This window comes from Canis lupus, chromosome 7, assembly GCF_003254725.2.
Source record: "Canis lupus dingo isolate Sandy chromosome 7, ASM325472v2, whole genome shotgun sequence".
Taxonomy (NCBI): Eukaryota; Metazoa; Chordata; class Mammalia; order Carnivora; family Canidae; genus Canis; species Canis lupus.
The window spans coordinates 4,232,464-4,247,493 of NC_064249.1; the positions used below are offsets into that span (position 1 = coordinate 4,232,464).

General features: G+C 37.2%; 1 protein-coding gene across 7 annotated transcripts in view; it reads right to left on the reverse strand.

Moving 5' to 3' along the window:
- Positions 1 to 4,403: 4,403 nt before the first annotated feature.
- The window catches only part of NEK7 (NIMA related kinase 7), a 157,662-nt gene continuing 147,035 nt past the window's right edge, over positions 4,404 to 15,030 (reverse strand). For all 7 annotated transcript variants that reach the window (XR_007411758.1, XM_025429699.3, XM_035718856.2 and 4 more), the window contains one exon: positions 4,404 to 7,434. Coding sequence is in view for 6 of the 7 variants with exons in the window: in XM_025429699.3 (XP_025285484.1) it covers positions 7,324 to 7,434 (111 nt within the window). In the remaining variant the exon portion in view is untranslated. The remainder of the gene's footprint in view (positions 7,435 to 15,030) is intronic.

Genomic DNA, 15,030 nt, shown 5'->3' on the forward strand with positions numbered 1-15,030 from the left:
GAGGGAAAAGTTACTCCTTACAGAAGCACGGGAACTAATAAATGTAAAAGGAATGACATTTGGAAAGCCATCATCTGGCAACCATCAAAGTAATAATTAAAACAGGCAAGAATAATCAGGGGATGCTAAAATTAGTGGACAAAAGTTTGTTGAAAAACATGGTATTTACATATTCTCAAAATACCTACCTACTACATACTGTTAATTACAAAGGAAGAAACAAAAGCTTTATGATTAAGGTCACCAGCTTAAGTGATCAAAGTTCGCACCAACGATAATGGACAGATTGACATTCTTGCTTCCTGACATGTTGTATGCAGATCAACTCAGCCTCGCGGCAGTAATATTCCATTTCATGAGCAAACATCTGGCAAACCCGAACTGAAGGTCATTCTACAAGATAACTGGTTTGTATCCGAAAAAAATGTCAAGGTCATGAAAGATAAAGAATAGACTGAGGAAGTGTTCCCCACGGAAGGTGACTAAAGAGACATGACAACTAAATGCAACACTTACTGCTTATATCCTGGAGGAAAACTTAGTAATTTTTGCTGTAAAGAGCAATTGGTTGAAATTTGAATGTGATTTGTAGGTTAGATAATAGTGATGAATTAATATTACTTTCCTGATTATTATGGTTGCCCCGTGTTTATGTAGAAGAGGGCCATTTTTTTTAGGAAAGCAACACTCAGAGATTTGGGGGTACGAGGCACCATATTTGCAACTTCTTTTCAGATAGGCTCAGAAAAAAAAATCTATATAAGGATTTAAAAAGAAACAATAATAAAGCAAGGGTGGCAAAGTCTTAACATCTGAAAAACCCAGGGGAAGAATTCTAAAGGAGTTCTTTGTACTAATCTTGCAATTTTTCTCTAGGTTTGAAATTATTTGCAAATTAAAAAGTTTTTTTAAAAAAGAGGTTCAGACTCAACATAAGGTAAAGGTTATTTTAAGGAGGAAAAAATGCTCATGCTTTTGTACTGAAGAAAAGAAAAATATAAAGAGGTTTGAAGAATTTAACCATATTGGCTTAACTATCTTTGTCATCCACCTCTCACATGGTAATAACCAACGCTGGCAACTTAGTCTAGTCTGTGTGCTTCCTCACCTTTCTCCACGTTCAAATGATCGTATGCAAACATATACACCCATATAGTTTATTTTTAAAGATTTATTTTAGAGAGAGAGAAAAGGTACATGTGAGGTGTGGGCGGAGGGTAGGGGCAGAGGCAGAGAATCTCCAGCAGACTCTCCGCTAAGCAGACACTGCTTTGGAGCCCGACACTGGGCTCAAACCCAGGACCCTGAGATGATGACCTGAGCCGAAAGCAAGAGTCAGTCCTTTAACCAATCCTCTTTCATATAACAAGTTCCCGTCATACTTGTGTGTTTGACCTTCTTGTTTTGTTCCACCATTCATCCTATTGCCTTGTGCCTCTGCCAACACTGCACTGCTTGCTTAAAGTACCTTTAAGGTAAATTTTAATCCTTGATAAGTCAAACAGCCTATTTTAGATATTCTTGGTTATTTTCATATATTCATTTTTTTTCCATATGATCTTTGACATCATTTTATCTGGTTCCCAAAAAAGGTGAGATTCAGGGAGATACTACATTACTAAATTATAGAGTACTTGATTTTTATATGCATCTTCCCATCTGGATCACAGCATCTTTTCCTATTCGTTCAGTTTTTGCCTGACGTTCTTCAACAAGATTTTTATAATTTCTTTCATACAGGTTCTACGTGTTTCTTGATCAATTATTTCTAAGTGTTTTATAATTCCTATTATGAAATTTTTATATTGCTGATTACCATCACATGGCTTTATTATTACCCTTATATTACTGATTATTGCAAATATGGAGAAAATACATCTCTAAATCTCTAAATCTACCTCGCATTACTCCATCCCGACTTACCCACTCTCATCTGTTGCTTCTCAGATGGCCCAGCTACTTCCCACATTCTTCCTCGGCAGCAGGCTCTTCCCTGTGTTGGTTCTTTGGCGGACTCCTTTTCATCCTTTAGGTCATTTCACTTCAATGTCACCTCTTCAGTGTCTCTTTTCCTCCACAGCACTCATAACAATTTGCTTTTATATATTTAGATTTCCAGAAATGTTATTTCTTCCTGACCGGATTTTAAATCCATGAAAACAAATATTTTGCTCAAGACAACATATAAGGTCTAATATATGAGGATACACAACAAACATTTGTGAGCTTAGTGGATACACACTTTCCGTGGACCTCTTTTTTTCTTACCTTCTGTACTCCTTGTCCAGTATCTTCAGTTTCTTTTCTATGTGCTACTTCTCCTAATCTTTAAACCATCTTATGTTCACTTTATCTTAAAACTTGAGCTAGATTACCTCTGGTTGCCATCTATTTTTCCTTCATATGCCATCGTCCTTCCTATTTTTACCCAAATTTGCCTTCCACTCCAGTCTCCTACTGAACCTGTATTACCATGACCTCCTCATTAAGTCCAGGAGCCACGTGTCAATCCTTACTATCTTCAACTTCTTTGTAATTTATGGCAACTTTTAACTTAAAATATTTCTTCTAGTTCAGCTTGTTTGCTTCTCCTACCCCCTTACTGGCCCTCACCTCTCCAGATTTCTGCTGTTTTTCCATCTACTATGCATGGTCCCCATGAAGTGCTCAGCTCCATTGACAGCATTACAATGTTCATTATCAATTCAACAAATAAGTTGAGAAACTACAGTTGGAGCATTGTGTTAAGTGGGGCATATCACACTGAATAAAACAGAAGTACTTGTCCATCTAGAGTTTAGGCTCTAGCGAGGAGACTGAAAGTAAATGAAGAATCACACAGGTAATCATTTGGTTACCTATGGGTAAGTGCCCAAAGGCAAAGTACAGGATGCAGTCTGGGTGGCTCCTGAAAAAGCATATTTTATGTCAGTCATGAGAGATTGGTAGGATTGACTGACTGATTGATGCCAAAGGGAGAGCTATCTAAGCCCTGAGAAGAGCTCCGGGTCTTTAAGAAACCAGCGCAGCAAAACAAGGCAAAAATAGGCGCTACAGCCAGAGAAGACGTTCGCGTATTTTCTACATTACAACACTGTAATAGCTACATTGAACAAGCAACCCACCTGGTACCAGGCATCACATCCAGACCTTTATATAAAAGGCATCATAATTCCTTTGTAGAGTTAGGAATTTATACTCCTACTTTACACTTGAAAAAGTAAGGACTAGAGAAATTATCCTTGGGACTATGGGTCTAGAAAGGAGCGGAAAAAGATTATCTTTATGCGTTGTAACATGTTGAAAACAATTTACTTTTAAAAACTCCTGGTCACAAAGCCTAACTTTAAAATTTCCTTTTATTTTATTCTTATCTCCTAAGGTTTAAAATTAGAGACCCAAGTGAACAAGAAATGGGTAAGAAAACCAGAAACTCCTTCAAATGAAGTTCTCAGAGATAAAATACACATTGTAAACTTTCACATCTTTCTGATAATTAATCTGATGAGTCGTTTTAGTTCGTCATTAATTGTATTAGAGACTTACATGTAATTAAAAATAGATAATGTAACAAGTCCATGGAAGTTTTTTGATTAAGGGTTTCATTGCAGTTGTCATCCTTTTGCACCAATTCGGTGGTAAATATAGCTGCACCAATTAATAATACATTAAACATATATGCCCAGTACTGACTTTTCTAATTAACAAACATACTTTTGAGATAAAATTTATAACCAGTCAAACACTCTCTTGTGGCTAAAATTTACTATTACTATACAATTATGTGAGTGTGCCCATATACACATAATCAGACTAAAGGTTCTTTACAAGTCACAGGTTACAAAATCCGTGTGATCTTCACCACAGTCTATTTGGAAATGTGATCCTGATGTGAAAGGATCATTTTACCATCAGCCTGGAGGATTTTACGCCATAAAGATCCTTTAGCCTCAACATTTCCAGATACAGAAAGTAATTTTCACTTTTTATGTGGAAAAGAGTAAGTTGAGAGACTACCGACAGGGTAGCTGCAAACTATTTCTAATATTGTCTGCAGCATATTAAGTAAGGTGAGAGGAATGGACTCTGCCGCCTAAACTTTAAACTCATAATTTTATAATTTGAGAAAACTTTTCTTATTCAAAGACAGATAATGATGTACTGAAGAGAGTAGGGACCTATGAAGATGTACCCTACTTTAATGCATATTTATAAAACTACTTCTTAGTATCTGTCTGAGCTCCACGATCACCCTCAAAGGCTTCAATTCTTAGGCTTCTCCCAAAATGGTAAAGTCACGGAAATGAACAAGAAATGTTTCTTCTGTAGGTTACATGTTAAGTGAAACAAACAATGGCAAACTCTGGCGGGGGGGGGGGGGGGGGGATCACAGATACATAAAATGTTATTGTAACCATTTTTTATTTTTATGTTTTTATTTATATTAGGATATTATACAATTTTCAAAGCTAACAACAGAATCTTTCTTAGTATGTGTATTGGAAGCATAACAAAATAAAAGTATTTCACAAAAGAAGTCCATATTACAGTACTATTGAAATATGAGGCATAGGATAATTATGCATTTGTGGGTTATAAACATAATACATTCATTTTAAAGAAAAAAACATTTAATATGAATAACATTTTGGTTAAAATAAATATCATGTAAATGTTAACAGTAACACCTGAAGTATATTGATACAAGAAAGGTGTTTTGTGATAGGTACTATGTAGAATGGTAAAAGCATTCATGAAATGGCCGTAATATCTTACTAAATTTACAATCATTGCACATTGTTGAGCACTTTATTTATACAGGGATACCCTTCATCCACCATTCCTAAACCTCAACATACAAAACAAAGTTACCCCACATTTTCCTCTGGGGAACTGGTACCAATATCTAAATAAGGTTTAGAATCAGATGTACCTTTCATTTTACTGTTTCTCCACTCAATTCAAATGTTTTTCTTAATCAGTACAAAATTTACTTATAAACAGGAATATAAAGAGAATATTTATAGGTGAGTATAAAAATTAAAACTAATTATCCTCATAATTTTTTGAAATGATCTCATTCAAAATTAAAATTTATTGTTTACACAGTGGTTTCTTCAGGAAAAAATATGAACACTTAGATAAGAAAAAGATACAATATCCAAAACAGAAAGTTTCCACATTTAGAAAATAATAATGGATTTCCCTGATCATTAAATTCTTCCCAGCTATTTCCTTCTAGCAGAGAGACTCACTGAAAAGAAAAGCTTAAATCTTTGCTTAAAAGTCACTGTGAGGGGTTAAGCTAATGAATTTTAGATTCATGTATTTTTAAAGACTGCAAGAAAAAGGGGACTATCTGTTCCAACTACAAAACAATTTCCTCTTCAACTGTATTACAATAAAATGAACATGACACTATTTTAACAAAAATAATTCTACTTACTCATACTTCAGGAGACAAATCTATGGATGCTCAGTGTAAAAGCTGTAACTAAAAATCACACAATGCATCCATCCAGCCCTCATTTAAAGGACCACCCAGGTGTCCTTTGTCTATCCCAGGATAAAGTTACCCTTCAGATATCATAACTGATTACATTTTGAAAAAGAAAAAAAGTTTATGCTTTTTCCCTTAATAAACCATTTTTTAAGTTTACAAATGACTTGAAAGTATTCAAATGATTGTAAGAAAAATACTTATAAAGGGGGGAAAAAAAAACCCCAGCAGTTAAATCAGCTAACGGTAGGTATTCTCCGAACATGAGGTTTCCACGTTGACAGGATTATCCATCCCAAGGTTGGGTTATAGGTGGCATGGCATCCTTGAACGGTGACTGCCAGTCGGCCTTTTGGCTTTCACAATTCTGTGAAGAACTGGTCACCACTCACATGAAGGCATTCATGGAAAACATATCTCCATAACAGCATTTACTAAACTCTGCCCATTACCTTAAACTAAATGAAGCGTTACCATCTCTGTCATCTTCATGCATGAATACAGTACTTGGCTTAAAAGCTTCTCAACAGAAATGTTAATCTCATAAAAACTCTGGCTGTGGTAATGGCCAGTTTTCATTGCTTTAAACATATTCTAAAATTACAACCTTGTCAAATGAATCGAAACTGTGTCAACATTCACAGGTACAGCACAACACACATCCTTTCTTCCTCCCTAACAAGACAAAATGACACGCAAACAGGGTAGCCCAAATTTTAAAAAGTTTAAAAAAAAAATGGGTTTAATCCAGGAAAAGTGTTGGTATACCAAATATTTCTTTAAAGGGTAAATGTTCTCAGAAAATCTGAAACAAAATGGATAAAATGCACATACAATATAAATAAGAAAGCAATTGGAAGAACACAAAAAATTTTCTGAAGGGGACCAATCAGAACTTCAATAAAATCTATGAATAAAAACATATGCTTACACTATAGTGTACAATTATGAAGAGAATTTAAATTTATAAAGAACTCGAAATATAGTACTGCAAGATTATTCAAAGATTTTTTTCAAATGTACAAACAATAATAAAAACACAAAAGAAGCCTCGGGCAATGTGCAACTTTCAAAATTACTATCACACCAGCCAAACAAATCCTTAACCACTTTTTAAATGGATTCATTTATACCATTTTAATGCAGAGAGAATATCAAAGATATTAAAACAGAACAAAATAAAGCAAAGAACTCTTCAGTGTCTGACTCACATTTAGTCCCCCAATTTTTTTCACATTTAATAGTTGCATTTTGAATGTATAAGCTAACAATTTTAAGTGTTTCTCAAATAGTTTATCTATATTTATCTTAAGAATTATATTTCAAAGCTACAATGCTAAGTACTAAAACACAGACTTCAAACTTAAAAAAAAAATCACAAAAGTTCACAATTGTGCTAATCTCAAATGTCCATAAATGACGAAAAAGCAAACAAGTCACATGTTCAGATACTCTTCCTCACGTTACAAGTCTGTCTTGAGTGCCAAGCTGCACTTTCAATTTTTGGCACTGAAAGTCTTATCTGAACACAATTTATCAGAAAAAAAAAAATCTGAATAATTCTAAAAACCGTTAGCCATTAAAAACCATTAAGTTTCATTTACTCTCCTAACATGCAAAGTGACTATCCAAAGTCATTTGGGGTTTGCAAGAAGGTGACTTAGACTGGTACAAAATGAAGCTTCTATGAAAACTGGTTAAGGATTCAAAGCACATTAGCTCTGAAATATTCATCTTAACACCCAGACAAAAATGGGGAGGTATGATTTGCACAAAAATACTTTAAATAATTTTGGTTACGTTCTTCATGATCTTCCATGAATCTAGCTGCTTGCAGTGCACGCGTGCATCCTCTTTGCTACGTCATAAACATAGGCAATGTCTGGTCGCTTCTCTGGATCTGGGTTGATGCACATGTTCACTAACTGTCGTAGCTACAGAGAAAGAAAACACAGATGCTTTTAAAAACAATTCCAGTTAAAGGAAAAGAAAAAAAAAAAAACAAGAAATAAACTCTGTAAGAACACGGACAGGGAGGTGGGTGGGGAATGGGCAAAATCAGTGACAAGGATTAAAAACTGCTCTAATCATGAGCACTGAGTAAGGGAGAGAATTGTTGAATCACTATATTGCACACCTGAACCTAATACAACACCGTATATTACCTATATTGAAATGAAAAAACTTAAAAAAAAAGAATATATCTGACTGCTATCAATGATTTTACAATTAGTTGAAAAGTCTAAAAGTATGTATAGTCATTGGGGAGTATTAACATCAAGCAAAAAGTACTGTCTACAATCAGAGGCGTTAAAATGATTTTACTGGGGCACCTGGGGGGCTCAGTGGTTGAGCATCTGCCTTTGGCTCAGGTCACGATCCTGGGACCCGGGATCGAGTTCCGCATCGGGCTCCCTGTGAAGAGCCTGCTTCTCCCTCTGCCTGTGTCTCTGACTCTCTCTTAGTGTGGGTCTCATGAATAAATAAACTAAAAGGTCTTTTAAAAAAAAAGAATAAAATGATTTTACTATTTTTCAAAGAAATTTATCAGAAGGTAGCAGTCATGAAGGACAACGGGTTTTTAACTCTAAGGCTCCACGTTAACTGCAGATATATACACATTTATGTGATCTAGAATGTACTACATTAGCCTTGATTATAAGTTTACATTCTCATAATTACAGACTATATATCTATAGATCTAACTTCATATGAGGCATAGGGTAAAATAATTATCATATGCCCTTATCATAAACCATTTTATATAAATATAAAATTTTTAAATTAATTTCATATTAAAAAGCACTCTTCTAAAGTAAGAATAATAAATTCTAAGCAAGGTAAATTATGAGTAGTATTCTCATCCTCAACTGCATGAAGCAGTATTAGTCTCTTCACTTTATAGATGAGAGAGCTGACGTTTACTTACTTACATCAAAGAAAATAAGCACACTTCAATAAATTAAAGAAATACATCCTTCCATCTGATTTCATTCTCGATTCCAACTGCCATCAGTTTACGAAACTACGTCTCTTCTTATAACACTGTACGTGGTCTTTCACAGATGATAAGCCAAATCCAGAGGAGGAGCTAAGATCCTTTTGCTCTGTGAGTATGTCATGAGGAATAATTTAGATATTTTGAAAACTTGCATTGATTCTTTCTGGCCAGTTATTAGTGTGTAGTAAATGTTAATGGAAATGTTACACCCACAGAGAGGGTCTGAGGATTTCAATTTATATTCCTTGGAATGCAGCAGACGATAGCATTAAAAATCCTAAAGGGGTAGAGCAATACCCAAGGCACTTATTTATTATGGCGACCTAAGAGAAATTTAAATCAGAAAGAGGTTGGCATTTTATCCATTAAAATAAAAACAAATATATCCAATTATACACGATAAAGAAAACAGCAGGAAAAGCATTTATAATGACGCTTCTATTTAAGAGGTAATGTGTTCTAACAGGTCACCTACTTGTCAGATATTTTGTTCAGAGACAAAAATGACAAAAGCAGCAGAAAAATGACAGAAAAATAGAACTGTGGTACAAAAATTCTATTTAACCAGTGTACTGGTAGACGTAAGGGCAATTTTGACTGAATAAAACCACCACATCCTTCAACCCGGACCAGAAACCTGATCTTTCCAGCCTAATAGGTCAGAATTGGGTGAAACCTTCCAACCTACTGTAGCAAATGGTCCTCAAGTTCTCCTGCCCGGAGAAGAAAAGTTACGAAGATGAAAGATAGATGGAGGTGAATTTAGTTGAAGAGACGAAGGTTCTGTGGCTCTCCAAAGTGGAAGATGAGAACCAGCTGTAACAAAGAGGGCGGCAAGGAAAGAATTCGGTAAAGGGAGAAGCAGTGGGGACGGCAGCTGGGCCGCGGCTAATTTCCTTCCTCCTTCAGGACTGCTTCTGGGCGACTGATGGGACAATCAGGAACCCTACAGTAGACGGAGCCGGAGCGGTACGTTTGCTTTATCTCCCTCCTTCTTACGTGGTTCAATTTCCATCTGAAATGTAGTTCATTTTGTCATAAAGATTCACCTTTTCCAAAGAGTTTTCTAACACGTCGTATAGTATAAAATCATACACAATATAAAATATGCATACCTCAGGGTATTTATGAATCAAATAACCTATTGATAAATTTTTCCTAAACTGTTACATAATAAACAAATTAATAAAATATGAAAATAAGGTCCCATAAAATTAAAATATGCTTGAGTAGTGATCTGCACTCATCTTGAGTAGAAACATCATGCTGGCATCTGAGGACATTGAGGGTAAATCAGGGAAAAGAACCAATGCAGAAGGGAAGGCCTATTGTCCAGGATGGGAAGTGAGAGAATGACTCGTTTTCCTTCCTGACATTTCTGACCTTTCTTTCTGGTTCTCCTGTCTCCATTCATTCATTCATTCATTCATTCATTCAATAAAATCTTATTGAGCATTTATTGTGTGCCAAGCACTTTATTAGGTGGTCAGGATAAAGCAAGAAACGAGATATACACGGAACCTGACTTTGTACAGCTTACAATCTAGCGGGGGAAGAAAGACAAAGAAATAAATGGGGATCCCTGGGTGGCGCAGCGGTTTAGCGCCTGCCTTTGGCCCAGGGCGCGATCCTGGAGACCCGGGATCGAGTCCCACGTTGGGCTCCCGGTGCATGGAGCCTGCTTCTCCCTCTGCCTGTGTCTCTGCCTCTCTCTCTCTCTGTGTGACTACCATAAATAAATTTTAAAAAAATAAAAAAAAAACAAAGAAATAAATGTGAGAATGAGGAGATCATATAACTAAGAATATTACAAACTACGAAGCAACAGGTAGCTCAAGAGGGATTTGTAAGAGAGAGGCAAAAAGACGCTGGGTGGCCACCCAGAAGAGACAACCCTTACTTCCCTCTTTTTCCTTCCACCTCTTTAATTCTGAGTGCTTCTACCTCATGCACTGAGGACACCCAGCTGACAGTATTCCTCATCCCAACGACTGCGACTACACTTTTGGTCACCGCGATGCCCACTTGGATCCTCAATCCAAAACAAACACCTTGACTACCTGGCCTTCCTTGATCTTCACTTGCCTTCCATTTTAGTCTCTGCCTCCCAGGGGCACAGCTTATGTCTTCCAATGTCCTGTGTCACGTAAGAAATGGCACAAGTTCCGGTCGTTCCAAGAGTCTCACATCTGTCCCCTACCTAGTATGGATGTGCCTTCATTTGATGCCACTTCCAATACCTTTCCCTCCTGGTCAATCTTCTGTTTCTGGACTTACGTCATCCATTTCCAGACTAGACCTCATAGCACAAGCCTTTAACCACTTATTTGGCAGCACTATTAATAATCCTTTGTCTTTTCACAATATCAACCCTGACAATTGTTTTCTTTGCTTCTCTACCAGGATGTGAAGGACCGCAGGAGAAAATCGCAGACTCCGTATAGTCTGGAGGTCCCAGATTCTTGGTTCTAACTGCTGTTGGACCTTAAAGGCTGTTCTGCAATCCAGATGGTTGGCCTGATAAACTCCATTTCCCACAATGGCTAATCTCAACCTTCACTAATCTGCAGGCACTGCCCTCAATTCTTTCCCACCCAGGACCTTGCCTCCTACTTCACAGAGAAAAATCAACACTGTTAGGTTTAAGCTTTCCCTCAGTATCTCGTCTCAACCTATCCATATCTGGTCCGTATCATCTCTGTCTCAGCATCAGAAGAGTATTTTTTTTTCCTACTACTCTCAATTCTATCACTGGAAACTCCTCCAGAGATTATACATCAGTAGCTGAAATATAGTTGGCTATGATCGAATATTTAATGAGTGAATTACTATACAGTCTGTTATTCCTCTTCTGTATTTTCAACCTTTCCTCATCTGCTGATTCCTTCATCATAATCTGTAAGTAGAGTCAAGTCTCTCTTCCTAACCACTACCCCATCTAATGTATTTGCTCTACAGCTAAAATTTTTGGGGTGGAAAAAACAAAATACTATACTTAACTATATCAACTTCCTTAATCTCCTTATTGAAGCCAACTGTAATCATTTTTCATCTCCTCCACCCCCCAATGGTACCTCACTGAAATCGCTTTGACAAAGGTTAGCAGTATGTCCCACTTGCTAAATCTAACAAACTCATTTTCTGCCTCTTATCCAACCTTTCCGCACGGCTGATGCTTCTGATCACAACCTTCCTGGGAGTTGCTTCCTCCTCTCAGACACCATATTGGTTCTCCCCCCCACTTCTTTTTCTTCCTTTGTAGGTTTATCTTCCTCTGGCAGTCCCTCTACTGTCAGTTCATTTCTTTCTATATCCCTTTTATCTTCTCCCTCTACACCTTCTTACCCTACACAACTTTATTCCCATAGCTTCAATAACCACCAACACAGGGTGAGGAACACATACACCTCTGTAGTTTCAGGCCAGACCTCTTCATGGGCTCTACTGACATATTTCCGCGGGCTTCTAAGCATATCTACCTACAAATACTTCATATTAAACTTGTTCGGAACTGAGAATTTACTATTTTTCTCCCCAAACCAGTTCTACCTTGGCAGTGCCTTCGATTTCTCAAGCCAGAAATCTGAAATTTCATACAAGACACTTCCTCATACTTCCTTCCCCTGGCCTAACAATAAATAAATAACAATAAATAATCAACCAAGTCCTACTGTTTCCTATTTCTTCTTGCCCTGGGTCCACTGATTACACTCAAGGGATCATCTTCCAACTAACGGTTTTACCTCCAGTTTCTTCCAATCTCCTTGGCACTGCCACTAATCGCCAAGCTGACCCTACTTCAATGTTAAGCATTTCAATGCACCCCAGTGTCCTCTACGAAGCCTAACCATTGGTTTATTATGGACTTCTAACATCTGGCTCTTGCTTCCCTTTCCAGCCTCACATTTAGCCCTAAGCCCTCCTCCCTCTAACCCCACTCTATACTCTACCCATAAAAAGAGCTCACAGTTGTATGTGTCCACCAAACTGTTTTTGTCCTGAACCTTTGTACATGTTGCTTCTCTGCTTCTAAAGCCTGCCTCAAAATCCTGTACTCTGGCCTCTCATCTATTCATTCTCTAAAGCCTTTCCTAAAAAAAAAAAAAAAAAAAAAAAAAATAAAGCCTTTCCTAACACCTGTATTGCCATGCAGAAATTAAGTAGGCTCCACGTCCAGCATGGACCCCAATGTGGGACTTGAACTCGTGACACTGAGATCAAGACCTGAGCTGAGATCATGAGTTGGATGCTTCATTGACTGAGCCACCCAGGTGTCCCCAGAATTTAATATTTTCTATTTGTCCTCCATCATACCCTTCACGTATCTTTTTTTTTTTTTTGAGGTGTAACTGACATGAACATTATATTAGTTTCAGGTGTTCATGCACTTTAAAGCCTTTAAAACACTTCATTGTACTTCATTTAATATCTGTGTTCTCCTACTAAACTGAAAGACCTGGAGGATGGATAGGATATCAACAGTAAGTGCTCACTGCCACGTTAGATGGAAGAATGAATGGGTCACTTCTGAGTGACGGAATATGGAAAGGTTTTATGGTCGTGGCAACTGAGCTAAAGTTTTCAGAGCATGAACACAATTTTGATATATAAAAGGGTAGGGGAGACTCTAAGCAGATATAACAGAATGAGCGCAGGTGCTGAGCCACAGAAAGTGTGAGGTGGGTGAAAGCAATGGCTAGTACTCCTGCATGACTGGGGAGCAAGCAACAGTGATGAAATGATAAACTGAGGTGAAATAAAGGAGAGGCTTAAGGAGTTTAGAATCTATTGATATATAGGCAACAGGAAATCAGTACTTAAACCAGGAGGGAGAGCTCATTAAAGGTGCACTGCAGTACGTATTTTCTTGGAATAGTGAGAGCAAAAGGGGAGCCATGGCAGCAGAATGTTCAATCAGGTTCCTTTAAGATTTCAGGCAGGAAATATTGTTCATTGGAAGTTTTCACCAGGGTATGTGAGAGGACGCTATGTCCACTAACAGAAATAGATAACAAAAAAGGAAGAGTGACTTTGCAGGAGCAACAGGGACACGAAGTTTTGAAGGTATCACATTTGAGATATTGACACAGTACAATTTGGGTGGAACTGTGAATTCCTGAATCTGGGGTTTAATTCTGTATCCATAACTAAATTCTGTAATAAGTCACAATTTTTTGTGACTCTACCCATATCAAAATTATGAAGATAAAGGAGACAGCTTTATGAAAAGCTATTAACCTATCCTGAGCATAGTTTTGTACTGTACGATTCTCTTAAATATTTGTCTGTTAATTTAGTCTTACCTAATGGCAGGAATCATTGTGGATCTTAAAAAATCCTGTATTTATATAGGATTTAATATTTTACAAAATCTTCCATATCCTTTTATATTTAAAGTATTGTAACCTCTCATAACAATCTCAATTTACAGAGGGGAAAAAAAAAACTAAGAACCAATTTAAAAATTAATGGAGAGGGACACCTGGGTGGCTCAGCGGTTGAGCATCTGCCTTTGGCTCAGGGTGTGATCCTGGAGTCCCGGGACTGAGTTCCTCTGCCTGTGTCTCTGCCTTTGTGTGTCTCTCATGAATAAATAAATAAAATCTTTAAAAAATAAATAAAAGATAATAATAAATAAAAAATTAATGGAGATAGCTGAACTGGAATCCAAGTCATATAATTCTTTATTGCAGGCCTTTTCCACTTCCCATTTTTGAGAGCTCGCTTACTTTTATCTAACTTGGCCTTTTGGTTTGAATTCCTCATGATGTTTAATACAGCTTTGCACGCATAATGATTTCTCAATAACACTAACTGGCTGAATTTCACATCATTACCACCGTAGAGGGATATCACTTAGTCTGACGTTATCATCGGAGTTCTAATCCAGGGAGATGCATTACTAGGTATTGACAGAAAATACCAGTTAAGCGGTGGCCATCACAGAGCAGAGGAGGTTGCCTCTCAGGTACTTTATTCCAATACTCAGAGGCTGCTCTGACTTCCATCCGATGAACACCGTGGTGAGATGCCTCAGCTTTCATCGGCGGGGTCGAAGCTTGGCTTGCTGTTTGTTTTCCCTTAAGCAAATGAGCAGACTAGACTTCATCACTCTAGGTCCTTGTCGAATAGTTAATGGTGTTTTGATATTGAAAAATCTGAATGTTCAGAGGGAACTGAAAGGTGTGCTACGTAGCTCCTATCAAACTCCTGCTAAGAGAATGAAAATTTAGGGGAGACCCTGTAAAGGATAAGATTCATCTTTATAACTCTGGATAAGCGTAGCTCTACCCTTCAATCAAATTAGGCCACCAGAAGCTACATCATGGGGGCACCTGCTTTATCCAGCTGCCCAATCATCTGTCCAAAACCATGCTTTAATGCTTGCTTTTGGCTCTTATCAAACATCACACAGTTATTTTCTGTGTAGTTGCTATACTAAAGACCTGCCTGGTACATTACTCATAGAACCTTATAGGAGACATTTCTATTATAATTTAGTGGGAGAAAATTTCGTTTTCTCTCAGGA